This window comes from Centropristis striata, chromosome 4 (assembly GCF_030273125.1).
Source record: "Centropristis striata isolate RG_2023a ecotype Rhode Island chromosome 4, C.striata_1.0, whole genome shotgun sequence".
NCBI classification, from domain to species: Eukaryota; Metazoa; Chordata; class Actinopteri; order Perciformes; family Serranidae; genus Centropristis; species Centropristis striata.
The window spans coordinates 35272848-35287036 of record NC_081520.1 but is presented as its reverse complement, the minus strand read 5'-3'; the positions used below and the strand labels follow the sequence as shown (position 1 = coordinate 35287036).

The following is a 14189-nucleotide window of genomic DNA, read 5'->3' as shown; positions in this document are numbered from 1 at the left end:
TAATAAACCCGCTTAAGTCACACACTTGACATAGGTCATTATCTCAAAGGGGTAAAATCACATGATCTGATCAACTGAGGATGTAGGCGATTTTACCATAGGTGGCCGGCGTCATGAGGAGATGATTTAGGCACACAAAAAAAACAATTTTGACAAAAAATGACTTAGGCGATTATTTTAACAGTGTGACGATATGTATATAGCTGCCTGTATGGTACAGTGGAGTTTGACGCTTCGGATGGGACTACAACTCCCAGCATTCCAATCGGCACTTTTATTTTGAAACTTCCGGGTTATACGTGCTTGAGTTCCCCGCCTTTAGTAAGCGACAGGACGTCGGCGTCACAATAATAACCGACAGTCTTTTCACATTTGAGGCTGTAAAATTGATTTCTTAGACACTTTACCTGAACATGTAGCTACCTCGCTAATTCTTCACACTTTAAATCGACCATCGGTAGCCATGTTGCTTCCGTCCGACGTCGCACGGCTTGTTCTGGGTAAGTCCAATGTTGTTGAACGAAGCAAATCTGTAGCTGTAGCGTTAGCCAACAATGGTACTTAGTTCAGGTTAACCCTCTGGGCTCTGAGCCTATTTACCCACATCATATTTACGATACCCATGTTTGGTATTTGGTACTTTCTCAGCCCAACTTCAACATGATCTGACAAATATTTTTTCACTTTAACCCACTTTATTTACATTGAGCCCAAAAATCATGAAATCTGAAATAAAATTTTACTATTTATGACAATAAAATTCACAAATATGCTCAATGAACTGTTTAAGACCTGAAAATGTAAATATAGGTTACAAATATGAACATATAACAGGTAAAATTCAAATAGAATAAAACTAAACATGAAAAACTACCATAAAAACATGTTTATTTATAGGAACAGTGTTAGATGATTAGACCCATTTTTTTTCCATTTTTACTAAATGCCACACATGCCTCGTCCAATACTACTTTTACACTTGAATACATATTTTTGTACTATCAAATTAAACGATCATATCTTTGGTTTTACGTGACCTCGGAACGTCAAACGAAAAACTGGAGAAAGTTTCAAGGCTGTAATTTGGAGTAAAGTCGACAGCAGATCATAGACCCCAGAGCATTAACTGTTAACTGGGTAGTCAACACTCAACATACAGTGTATTTTGACTCACTAAATATCTGTTTGTGCATTTTTGTGCCCTTCTTACTGGCTGTTTGTAAATGTCCTTTCACAGGGTACCTTCAAGAGGAGGGACTGTCCGCTACAAGCCAAGCTTTCATCCATGAGAGCCCAAATCTGAAAGAGTATGTCGAACACACCACCGAAGATGGGACCATTCCTGCTTGTGTTTTTGTAAGTGTGTCGCTTGTTTCTGACAGCCTTTCTCACAAACTGTTAAGTGAATGTCACAATGTTCACAGTCTGTGGTTCATTGTTTTGTCTCCTCACACAGTCTGTCTTTGGGAAAGGCTTAACAACCATCTTGAATGAGTATGTGGCTGTCAAAACAAAAGGTGAGGTTATATATGCTTTTGTTTCCATTACAAAATACACCATTTGTTAATATATATTCTCATTCATATGCCATGCTTGTCCTTTTCAACAGAGTCTCAACATGAGGTTCCTGCCATGATGACTTCATTATGGAAAAAGCTGGATTTTACACTTAACCAGATCAAGTAATGAGCTTCAAGTTTCATTATCTGTCACTGAAACGGTTTTAAATGGACAGTAGAGATATTTTTTTGAAGTGGGGTTGTATGAGGTACCATACAGCTCTTATTCAAAATATCCTGCTTAAGGTCGAACCTGAATCTCAAATCTCTGTCTATTCAAAGCTGACTTGGAATTGAATCTTCATCGCTGAGGAGCAGTGATCACTGTTTAATTTTCTTTTATGTCTTTTACTTAGGTCATTGCAGAATTCCCCATCTATATCAGCAAGTCAAAGAGGTAAGTCTGTTATTGTTTTTTTGCCATTGTAATATTTCATTGTTTAATCTCACTAATATATGTTGTCGACAAAAGATACATTACTACTACCGGTACATTGATGTATAGAAACTATAATAGTGTTTCCCTTAATTACATTACAATACGTACATTTGACTCAACCATCAATATTTCTGATTTCTACCTTTTAAATGTATGCAGTTAAAAGGGTCAAGTAATTGTAGATTATGTTAGCATGCATTTACAGCCTACGCAGCTGTACATACTAGAAAAATCTGACTACCTAAAAAAAAAGCATCCACTATCAGAAGCTTTTTTTTAAAAAACATACTGTTGAATACTGGAATTTCTAGGGCCAGCAAATAAAAGTTTATTTACAAGACAAAATTTGCAAAATGTGGGAAACACTGTGGATAATACAGTGCAAAATTATCAGCATCCGCCCAACACGGTAGTCAAACTATGACTCAAGATATAACAGGAAATACTACATGAATAGGCTTATCAGAGTTCTCTGTTTGCATAGGATTTGCATGTGGACCTTTTATTTACCAACCTCTAACTGTTCATTGCAGTACGTTCGCGCATTGGAGTGGCAAACATGGCTCGACAGCGGGTCCTGGCTATAACTGGTGGTGTCGTCTGCTCACCAGTTTCTGAAACCTCCCACGGCATGCTCAGCCACTCCACTCCAATAAGATACACCCAACAAGCCCCCGGCAGTGGCATACACCAGCAGATCAGTGATGTCAGCCGATCACTTAATACGCCCAGTCAGTACCACAAACATGCTGTACTCTCTGTATTTTTTTGTTTTTTAATAAGTACTTGGGAAAAGTTTTTCTGTTGAAGCCATTAGCTTTCTTGAATTTTTTGACTTTCTTGCTTTCTTTAATATCAATACCTCGGTTAAGCCATGGTCACCTAACACATATATATATTTAAAAAAAAAAAAAATTGCTCTTCTTCTTCTTCTTCTTCTTCTTCTTCTTTTCTATTCTTTTCTTCTTTAACATATAGCACTCCTGTAGCAATGACAGTTAGCTCTTAAAGTTATGTACTTACTTGATTCCTGTGGTCTATGTCTAGTACCATCAGGTTGAATGCACTTATTGTAAGTCGCTTTGGACAAAAGCGTCTGCTAAATGACATGTAATGTAATGTAATGTAATGTAATTTTGCAAAGCTCTATTAGTGTCTACATTTTTGAATGCTTGCAAGCTATAGCCTTTTTGTCTGATGTGTGATATAATGTGTCCTCTCCAGGCGATTCACCTATACAGATAGCTGTTTCTGAACATCGGCAAAATTCAGGCCCAATGTCTCCTGGACGACGGAAATGGTAAGGATAATTATTATTGCTATATATTGAAGCTCATGTTAATAACTCATTAGCAACCTCATTGTCCCACTAACCCACATTGGCTTGCTAATGGGGCTTCCTTGGTGCAGAACTAAAGAGGATGTTATTGATGTTATGTCATCTTATGTCATGACAGATAGAAGAAAAAAAGAAAATGTGTAAATAATAAAATTAAGGATGGCTTTATTCCATACTTTTATGACTCCTGACATAATGTAATTAGTCATGTTTTCTGCAATGACAAGTCCAAATGTCTACTGCGAAATCTGTGGCCTGGTTTTGTTTGGGTCTGCCAGGCACAGGGCCTATGTATTTATTTATGTATTAGTTACTGGGGCTGTTATTATAATTAATCAAAGATTAATAACGAAGATGGTTTTGGCTTCTTACAAATAAATGAACAAGATCGACTGCAGTTTTAACCTTTTAAAATGCATGCTCCTCTGAGAAAACTCTGCTGCTAATCAAATCAAGAGCTTCTTAAACTAACAGCCAATCACCAAGGGGCAATAGAGATGTTGGGGTAGGCCTACTGAATAAAAACCTTAATGTACCTTTAAGTATTTGTTCTTTAACAGGAATGTAGCACATCCTGAAAGTGAAACCAGCGCTCTACTGACTTAATTTTACAATAAAAGTTTCGGTACGATTTTATTTATATTTTGCTTCTAGGAGCTGCACTGTAAATCTTACACATGCTTACTTTGAACGTAGCCCAAAATGTAAGTAAGAGCAGTGCTCTGTTTATTCAAAAAATTAAAGTATTATAAAAAACAACAACATTAGATCCCTTAAAACCAATTAATTATTGTGATAAACTGTGAGAACTTTTGATTGTTTTTTTCAACTTTAAATTTAGGAGTTCTTGTGTTGGATCACACTATGGACTGCTCATATTGTTTAACCACTCCATACCTTGTGCATGTTGGTAGCCACCTCTATAATTTGTTTTTGCTGCGTTTAGGGACACCCCCAGGAAGAGAGGTGGTGGTGCTCAGAGTGGCTCCAGTGTTCCTGGTAGAAGTGCCATGACTGTCAGTGCCCCCAGTGTAGAAGGCCAACCTGAAGAGGTCGTCGATGAGAACTTTCCTGTAAGATCTGTATGTTGGATATTTGATTTATTTAATGCCAATAAATTACGAATATACTAAAAGCATTTTTACTGATACCTGTAGATTGTCTGATTTTTAGGACACCTGAATTAAATGTGGTTCAGTTTTTGATCAAGTATGGTTAATAACGAGACTCTCCAGACGAGGAGCAAAAAGGCTTTGTGCTGATTTTTGGTTCATTGTGCAGGGTCAGCTTTCCTAGGACAGGTCTCAACATTTCTTTTATATTTATAGTATGTAGTGAGTTCAGGGGTAAAAGGAGCTGTTGTCCTCAGACTTGAAAATAATTTGTAGCTGTAAGATTTCTCAGCTTTATCTCTCTGTGATCCTTGAAGCAATAAGTTTTATACATTATGTGACCTCACAATCCATGTTTATCTCCACAGCAACTCGTGATACAAAATGCACGTGACAAGATACTGGGGGACAGATCGTTACAGGAGAAACTTGCTGAAAACATCAATAAAATCCTTGCCAAGTAAGTGATGAGTTGGAACTCCACATTGCTTCACTGCATACAGTACAGGCCAAAAGTTTGGACACACCTTCTCATTCAATGCGTTTTTCTTTATTTTCATGACTATTTACATTGTAGATGCTCACTGAAGGCATCAAAACTATGAATGAACACATATGGAAACATGTCTTGTGTTTTAGATTCCTCAAAGTAGCCACCCTTTGCTTACTAGAATATAAGACATGTTTTCAGTTATTTCACACTTTTTTGTTAAGTACATAATTCCACATGTGTTTATTAATAGTTTTGATGAATCTACAATGTAAATAGTCATGAAAATAAAGAAAACGCATTGAATGAGAAGGTGTGTGTCCAAACTTTTGGCCTGTACTGTATGTATTGAGTTGTTGATAGATTGATGATTTATTACAGTGGTAATCAAAGTTATGGCATAACTGCAATCATGCTATAACATGGCTGTACTTATTTCTCCTCTGTTTTATCTCTAATATCAGTGAGCCTACACCTCAAACATCTAAGGCCCCTGCAAGTACAGTGGAGACAGACCAGTCTATAGATGAAATCCTTGGATTACAGGTGCTGGAAATATATAAATAAGCATTGATAGTGATTCCTCCATCAACTTGTACTTATTTTCCTGTGTGTCCTTACATTTCTTCCTGACAAATATCATCTGGTACAGGGGGAAATCCATATGAGCGATGATGCTATCCATGACATATTGGAGCAAACAGAGTCGGACCCAGCTTTTCATGCCCTCTTTGAGCTCTTCGATTATAGTAACTATGTCCTACTTTACTTTTATTCTTTTTGTTGTGCAAAGTACTTCTGAATCCCTTCTTTTCACTTGTGTAATAAAACAAGCAATTTGCAAAACTGACTCTGTTTGTAATGTGTATTTGCAGATAAAACCAGAATAACTGATGGCGGACCAGAGGATGCCGATATTAGTAGTAGCCCAGAGGAGAGCGACACTGCTGGACCTTCATCTGCAGTCGGGCCACTTCAGAGTGATGATCCAGGTATTCTTACAATCTAATACAGTAGAAGGCTCTCTGAAGAAGAAAACACAGATCTTACCTTTGATTACTGTCTGCCTCATACAGAGCAAGGCTGGTTTCTTAAATTCAGAGTTTGGTACAGAGAAAAAACATTGCAGATACAGTCAGATTTATGACTTCTTATGCAAGTCAAAAGGGATTGAAAGGGGAGAACAGTTTAGTTGTGCTTGAACAGAACTAGTTAATTCAACATGTTCTCCTACCATGCTTAAAACTAAAGGTCTTCATAGTTACTCTAAACGGCCTCACCACAAGACAGAGTATGATTTTGGTGTCAAAAATCTGTGGCTTTTTCCAGTTGTAACAGCTTTCCAAGAGAGGTATGTGTGTTTATGTATGCTGTTGTTGTAATTGCATTTGGAGAGCAGGGGCCCGTTGCACAAAAGTAAGATAAGGGATTAAGCCGGGACATCTTGGTTATCCTGGCTCAACTTATCCGTGATCCGGTTGCACAAAAGCGGGATAGGGGACAGTAGGATATGTTATGGTATAAGTTACCATGGAGATTCATTCTGTGGAGCTAGCCTGGTCCAGACCAGGCTAATTTCCAGGATCTATTTAATCTCATCCCTTATCGCAGTCAGCAGTCACCACAAATGGAAACCAGTAGTTATTCCACTGCCCACTACACATTGTTATCACATAGAACTAGACCCACTGGCAGTATTTAAACGTTTGTGATCATTAATTTCAATCATTTTGGATAAATGATCATTTTAGATGATGTTGCAATCATTAAATAATTTACAGTTTCCCATAGACTATAAGGCTATATATAAAATGACAGAATATTAGGGCCACAGAGAAAAAGAACAATTCACAGACTTTGAGAATAAAGTCATACATTTACGAGAATAAAGTCATAATATTGTAACTTGTTGTTTTAGAGGAGGAGAGTTGTTAAAAATGAGGGCTATGGAGCATTTTGTGGAATCTTACTTCAGTAAAGGTTTCACAAACAAGGAGATACTTCATCTTTTGGCACATCAGCATCACATTGTCATAAGTATCAGATGTCTGTCTGTTTTGGCCGGTCATGTTTAATCTACACACACACACACACACACACACACACACACACACAAAATATAAGAAAATAAACTTTATTTATCCCAAAAGGAAATTCAATAAAGTCAGTTAGCAAGCAACCATGGGGCCTTTGAAAGCCGCTATATAAATTAAAGTTGTTATTACTATTATTTGCTCATCTATTTATCAAAGAATTATACAGTCTGATGGAGTTACATTTACACAATTCCACTCATATCTGCAGTCCATTTCAATTAACAATTCAACTGATTCATAATCAGAGTATAACTGCGTTTTTGGAGATGTGAATTAACTATTTGGTGTGAATCTGTGATCGGTGGCGGGGTCTATTTGAGGGAGCCGCGAGCGCGCACTTATCCAGGATTGGTTTCACCTGGCTTGATAAATCCGTGTCTGCTCATTCTGGCTTGGTCTTTGTGCAATTAAGCCTGGACGCTCTTGTTTTGGATTCATTGAGCTCAGCTCACTCACTTATCCTGGATGTCTTAATCCTACTTTTGTGCAACGCTAACTGTTGACATGGATTTATTGACAATGTATAAAATGTATTCACCTATTAAAGCCTGAGTGGCATGACATAGGCCATAGACAGATGGGGAGAGATTAATAATGTTATTTTATTTTTCAGGCCCTTCACACAGAGATGCAAATGCTTCAGATACAACACCAGTGACACTGAAGATGAGAGCTGGACAGGAGCGCAAGACCAGAAAGTCTACCGCTCCTACGTTGTTAAAGAAAACGGTTCTTGGTCCCAGTGGCAGACCATCTAGAATTGATAACAGTACAGCCAAACTGTTAGTGAGCCATGGGGAGCACCGAGGTGGCTCATCGGCTGCAGTGGACTCAAACAGAAAAGAATATAACAGTGTTTTTGGAACACCTATGGATATTGATGAACCGTTGAATACACCACCTCCTCCTTCAGACAGTATGGACATTCAGGAGCCTGCCACAAAGGACAGCACCTCCATCACAACTGCCCCCAGTGACTCAACTTTTCTTACCTCTGCTGCATGTGCTACACCAGCAGCAACGTCTAATACTGACAAAAAACAGGAGCATAAACAAGCACAAGGGTGTAAAGTGCGACCTTTGATAGCCCCTTCTGCTTTTATGTTCCCTTTACAAGTTGAACTAAACAACTCTGCAGTGCCGTCTGCTGACCTACCTCATATGTCTTTTTCAAGCAGTGGAAGAGACACTCAACCTGGTGTTGCTCCCTCTGTAACACCTGAATCAGCCTCTTGCACATCTCCTACCAGTGTTACGGTTACAACTGCACATGCCTCGCCTTCATCATTTTCCACTGCTGCACCATTCACAGCAACTGGATCACCCATATCCGCTTCATCCTCTACAACACGTACAGCTACACCTGCCTCATCGTTACCTGTCTCACCTGCATCCTCCTCCTCTTTCGCCACAGTCGGTGCAGCACTTGATCCTCCAACCACCAACCACACTACCCCAAGCAAGGCCGCAGTTGATTCCAGTAATATAGTTTCTTTGAAGATCATCATCAGCGATACCCAGGATGAGGATTCTTCAAATGACGCTGCCTTGAATAAGATGGTTCCTAGCATCGCCAGAGACAAGATACCAACCATCTACCTTACCTCTCCCGCTAAGTCCTCAGGAGGGCCAGGAACGCCAAAGGCCAACTTGGATGAGGCAGCACAGGCCGTCAGTGGCTTACAAAGATCTGAGGCACATGCTAGTCCTCTCAGCTGTAGGGCTGGGGCTGTAGTCGCATCCCCATTAACAGGAACATCGCAGGCCCAGCCAAACTACATTATTCAGCTACCCCTGGACACTGCTAACCCTGCCATCCAAGGAGCCACTGCCAGTTATTTCCTTGTGACCGAACCCCCCACTACAGATCCTCAACCCAGACAGGTGCTACTGTCTGCTGGTGTCGCAAAGGGGCAACCTTTACCGACCAAACAGTACGGGGTGACCATACCGTCTCCCTCTCGAGGCTTCTCAACCGGTAAGAGAGAACAGTGGGTCATCTCAATAGACAAAAGTTTATCTCAATTTCATTCTAGTATCATTAGCTGGTTTGGGTTTTTGTAGTTGCAGATTTTGATATTTAGTTTGTTATTTTTGTTTCATTTGTGTTCTACTTGACAAAAAATAGACAATGTCGCTTCTCCCTAATTTGTTAATGTTTGCAGTGATAAAAGGTTTTGCTCCTGTGAAGCAATACACAACATTAAAAAATAAAGGTTTGAAAAGGTATTGAGTAAGGGTAATCTGACAGAAAATGCAGGAAGCACTATCGTTAAGCGAAGTTCATTTAGAGGCAATGGCCACACATACATGAATGCAGACAAGCGATGATCAGCTGCAGAGGCAGTGTTTGTGTTTCACATCTACAACTGGGCAGTGTTTTTTTTGTTGTTTTTTTTAATTTGCATCATCTGTTGTGTTTTGTGCCTGGTCTAAGGGAGATGGCACTTTTTTTGTCTTTGCTGTTAATGTCTCTTTTTTTCCCCTTTTTAAAAAAAAAAATGTTTTGTTGTTTTTTTGTGCAGGGTCAACACTCATCTTACCATCACCTGTAAAGCCCTTGATTCTTCCTGTTTCTGTTATGGGGTCGAATACTCTGGGGAAGGTCCAGATGATGTCCAACCAGGTAACTTTCTCTGCCGTTCATAAGTTGGTAGTCAAAAGGTATTTCCTTTTATCATTTCATCACCAGAATAATGGGTTGACCCTAATTTGGTGACCATCCAACCTTTCTCCTGCCATACCATGCAGGAAATTTCTCTTTGACCAACATGTTGGGCCATGACAAGGTTTCTTGAGATCTAATGGCCAGATTTCCATGACGTTTACTTAGTACATGATGCCCAAAGCATAACTCTGCTATTTCCCCCAACTTTGTGAGTGTTCCTTTAGCCCAACTCTAATATTTAACTGTCACCAAAGTAAACAAGATGGCCAACCAATGATGGGATTTATAAAGTGATAGTTTTCTAAAGAATGAATCCACATGTTGCCACTCAGTTCAAAATTTCGACTTTCACACCAGACATTTAACTGGTAGATACGATTCACAAAATTTTAATTAGCCCATGGCTTTTTACTCAAGACAAACATTGCATTTATACCCCCCTACTGGCAAGGCTCCAACAATAGAAACATTATCCAAGACTTAATAATTGTGCAGTGTGTGATATCATGAACATTGCTGCATCAAAAGGTTGTAAACTTGCAATTTCAAGACCAAGAAAACTTATCAACACTTTTATATTTACAGCTTGTTGCCATACCAAACCCAGCACCGGTACAGCAGTCGGAAACTGTAAAGCCCAAGTCTCCCGCAGTGGCAATAAAACGGTCTACACCTGCTGGTAAGTAAAAAGTGAACTTGGAGTAATGCTAGCTTGTGGTATAGTGACAGAAATAACTACTTGTTTTCATGCAACTATCTTCTCTGACCTTATTTCTCTGTATTCCAGGCAACAAGCAGCACCTGGCTGGTAAGTCGGTTCAACCGGTGTTGCCTGAAAATGCAGTCCAGCAGGATACAACAAAGGGCCCCAGTCACAGGAGAATTTTATGTTTTGACTCTTCTGCTGAAGATCAACCACAACCTGCTAAAACAACAGGGACCACCAAACCTTCGACTACAAATACATCTACATCACAATCTTTCCAGCAGGCTGAGAAAGACAATACGCAGTCTGTGGCTCGAGTAAAACCTACTATTTTGGGTGGTAACAAGCCCAAGAGGAGGATAGAGACTGTTAGATGCCCAGCAGAAGGACAGAAGGACGCTGGAGCAGGTTTCATGAAGGAGCCAGAGAAGTCAGTGCCTCCACAACAGCACCAGAAAGATCCTCCTAAAAAGAACTCTCGCAAACAAGATCATAGTAGCCATAAGCAAGACTCTCAAAGTGCAAGTACTAGTAGTGTTGATGCCTCAAAGCCTGAGACTTTGAAGAATTCAGAATCAGAAAGGAGATCAAAATCTATTGACAGGAGACACAATCATGATAAGAATGGTGATGGAGCAAAAGCTAAGGATTCTTGTACTTCTAGGTCATCGTCCTCTGATTCTGCACTGAAATCAGGAAGTAGAAAAGAGAAAGAGGAGAGCGGCAGGAAAGAACCTGCAGAAAAGACTTCTGGCAAATCTCGCGAGGGGCGTACAGAAAAGAGGCCTCCCTCTCAGGAGATGCCAAATGTGACAGCTAACAAGGAGAATGAAATGAAGGGTAGCTTGCAAGAGCAGCAGTCAACATCTTCAACCTCAGTATTAAGAGACTTCAGCCCCCCTGCAGTAACACAGCCTGCATCTAATCCTCAGTCCAAGTCTACAAAAGCCCCCTCAAAGACCAGCTCTCTGGCCAAACAGGCAGCTGAGATGTTGCAGGACATCCATGGCCTTAACTCTCCTTCCACCCCAGCCAAGAGGCCTGTAGCAAGCAGTTCAGACCTTAGTCTACCCCGGACTCCTGGGACAGGCTGTAACCAGGAGTCCACTGACTGTCCCAGGACTCCTTCCAGACAGAAGAGAGGTACAGACGGAGAGGGGACTCCCAAGCATCTATTGCCACCCAATACCCCAGATATCCCCACCTGTAGCCCGGCCAGTGAGGCTGGCAGTGAAAACAGTATTAACATGGCTGCTCATACACTTATGATTCTATCCCGTGCTGCTATCGCCAGGACAGGCACTCCACTGAAGGACAGCTTGCGTCAGAAGGAAGTCGGAGAAAATTCACCCAAAACTTCAAAGAACTCTAAGAAACGCAAACAGTCTTCTCCCACAAGTAGCCCGCGTGCAAAGAAAGAGTCAAAACAGTCTCCCGGCAAAAATGCAGACCGGGTGAGTACCACACAAAGACTTCTCATACTTATGGTATAAAACTGTCCCTGTTTTTCAATCAATTATCCAAATTTTCCATCGAGAGAGCTCATGTACAGGAGTATGTACTGGAGCATTGGACAGATGTGTAAATGCAAAAATTCTGTTTGATAATGGCAGTGGTTGCTGTGAAATTATCTGGTTTATCTGTGAAGTGTATGAACTACACTACAGACTGGAGTCTCTACAAACAGTGACAAACTGAGTGATTTGATAGGGGTTGAATTTACAGGTTTATGCAGAATAGCAAGAAATGTTATAGTGAAATGATATAGTGGCAGGTCGGGTTGTGTCAATATTCCACCTGAAAACAATTAATCTATTATAAAATTGGCTGTAGATTAGTTTTCTGTTGTTGATGAACCAATTTGACTAATTGTGTTAGCTCGAATAAGATATTTTGCTGGGTGTAGCCATTATGCCAAGCAGACAATAGCTACATCTCTCACAAACCTGCAAGACGACCAATATGCCCCTAAGTCTGACAAAACAGCATAGACTGATGAAAGCTGAGCTTCGTTTCTAAATTAAGAAGCTGAGTCTGAGAGATGTCCTCAAATGACCACAATACAAAGGATAACCCCTTTTGAAATGCATATTTGGTGTATTGGAGGTTCTGTGGCCTATTGGTGTGAATATGTCAAACTGTCTACATGTTTGTCTTGTAATAGACTGGTGTTGAGGATGTCCTCTGTGGCCCTTAGCAAGATAAGCAGAAGGGTGGCTGGATTTAGGTCTTTCTGGCCTTGTCTCTGGTGCCACCATCAGGCCAATCTCCTCATTTTTGGCACCATTCACAAAGACCTAAGAATAACTGAGTTGTCGTTCTTTTTCGTATCAATCCAACTCTTGTGTTTTGGTGTGTAATTAGAATCATATCTACACATTGCCACATGTTTTTCTCTTGTTGGTCAAAATTTGTGATGATTTCTCCAGATAAACTGCCTTTTGGTATCAGTTCTTTTCATTAAGATGGTAATGAAATGTTTCTGCAAAGCTTATTAATGCCTTTAATGAAGGGGGGTTTGGGGGATTTTTATACATCTTTTTGTAATTATGACATTTGTTTTAAATCTACAGGAAAGGAAGAAACTTGCAGACTGCTTTCCACATGACTTGGATGTGGATAAGTTCCTGTCTTCACTTCACTATGATGAGTGAAACTAGACACAGAACATGAGAGGACTACGATATCAACACCTGCATAGATTACGGTACCGGAATAGATCAAGCCATCTGCTAAACCAGTGCCTATGGTTCCTATAAGAAACCTTGCCGGGAACCTTATAAGCTGTGATGTCTCCTTCAGCCAAGAAGGGATTTTGATTTGGCTGATGAGTTTCCTATGTGGGTGATCTGCATAAAATCCTTAGATGCAGCAGTAGGGGAAACCATGGGACTTTTTTTTTAATCCTCATGCTCATATTTGTTTAAATTATCATTGTTTTGTACTACCTTCTCATAACATTGGGGCACTTTGACATAATGTGTGCATGTTGCTCAAATTGGTGACTCAAATAATTTTCTTGGTCAATATTTGACTTTAGTTCAATTAAAAAAAATCTGCTAACACTGACTGATGGGATGGGATGTAAAAATATGTCTTGGAATATTCTCTAGTACTTTAGTGACACTGAAGAAGAGCTCTCCTTTTGATTTTTTTTCCATGTTCAACTGAAAAAACAAGTAATGTGAAGATTATATTTTATTGCATACATATGTGCATATATATATATATTGTTCGTAGAATCACACACACATCAGAAATGCATACTCAGGCTTCATTCAATGATGAAATAAAACACACAAATCATCTTCTGTGTTTTTTCCTCAATAAGTGCTGATTTCTTGGCCACGGTGGTGCACGCTTATGTGGACCTCAATAAATGGTTGCTCACTGTCTGAGTACAATAATGGCCTATATATATAGGCCAGGCTGTGAGGTAAGGTGTCCTTTAAGGACTCGAAAAGAGATATCCTTCAAGCATGCTGTTTTACAGTTGGCACTCCTGAACCCTGATGGATATACAGATAGACACTGGGACCGAACAACAATTTTATGTATTGACTTAGGAGCAATGTAATCTTTCTGTGGTTTTAGACGTACATTGTTACGGCTCACGGTGGAAATGAACCCGTGTATGAGTGTTGTAAGTGTCTCACTTTCTTGGCAAATCTGGCAACCTCCGATTGGACTATAGAACCCAACTTAAGGAAATACGTCATAACTCCAATTTCACAATAAAAGAACCTCCTTTAAGAGTTGTAGCATATTAACTGAATTTGA

The 14189-nt window shown here is 39.8% G+C and overlaps 1 protein-coding gene across 2 annotated transcripts; it reads left to right on the top strand.

Annotated features, from left to right (window-relative positions):
• Positions 1 to 292: 292 nt before the first annotated feature.
• On the top strand, positions 293 to 13717 carry npat (nuclear protein, ataxia-telangiectasia locus). Of its 2 annotated transcripts, none has more exons than XM_059330776.1 (17): positions 293 to 500; positions 1238 to 1356; positions 1457 to 1517; positions 1610 to 1682; positions 1916 to 1956; positions 2532 to 2729; positions 3223 to 3298; positions 4284 to 4410; positions 4818 to 4909; positions 5404 to 5485; positions 5592 to 5688; positions 5815 to 5931; positions 7649 to 9013; positions 9561 to 9661; positions 10289 to 10382; positions 10491 to 11863; positions 12983 to 13717. In XM_059330776.1, exons 1-17 carry the CDS (start codon positions 464 to 466, stop codon positions 13061 to 13063), a joined length of 4134 nt encoding a protein of 1377 aa, XP_059186759.1. In that variant the 5' UTR covers positions 293 to 463; the 3' UTR covers positions 13064 to 13717. The 2 variants fall into 2 exon arrangements, with proteins under 2 accessions (XP_059186759.1, XP_059186758.1); XM_059330775.1 differs by having other exon boundaries at positions 4284 to 4419.
• Positions 13718 to 14189: the final 472 nt, after the last annotated feature.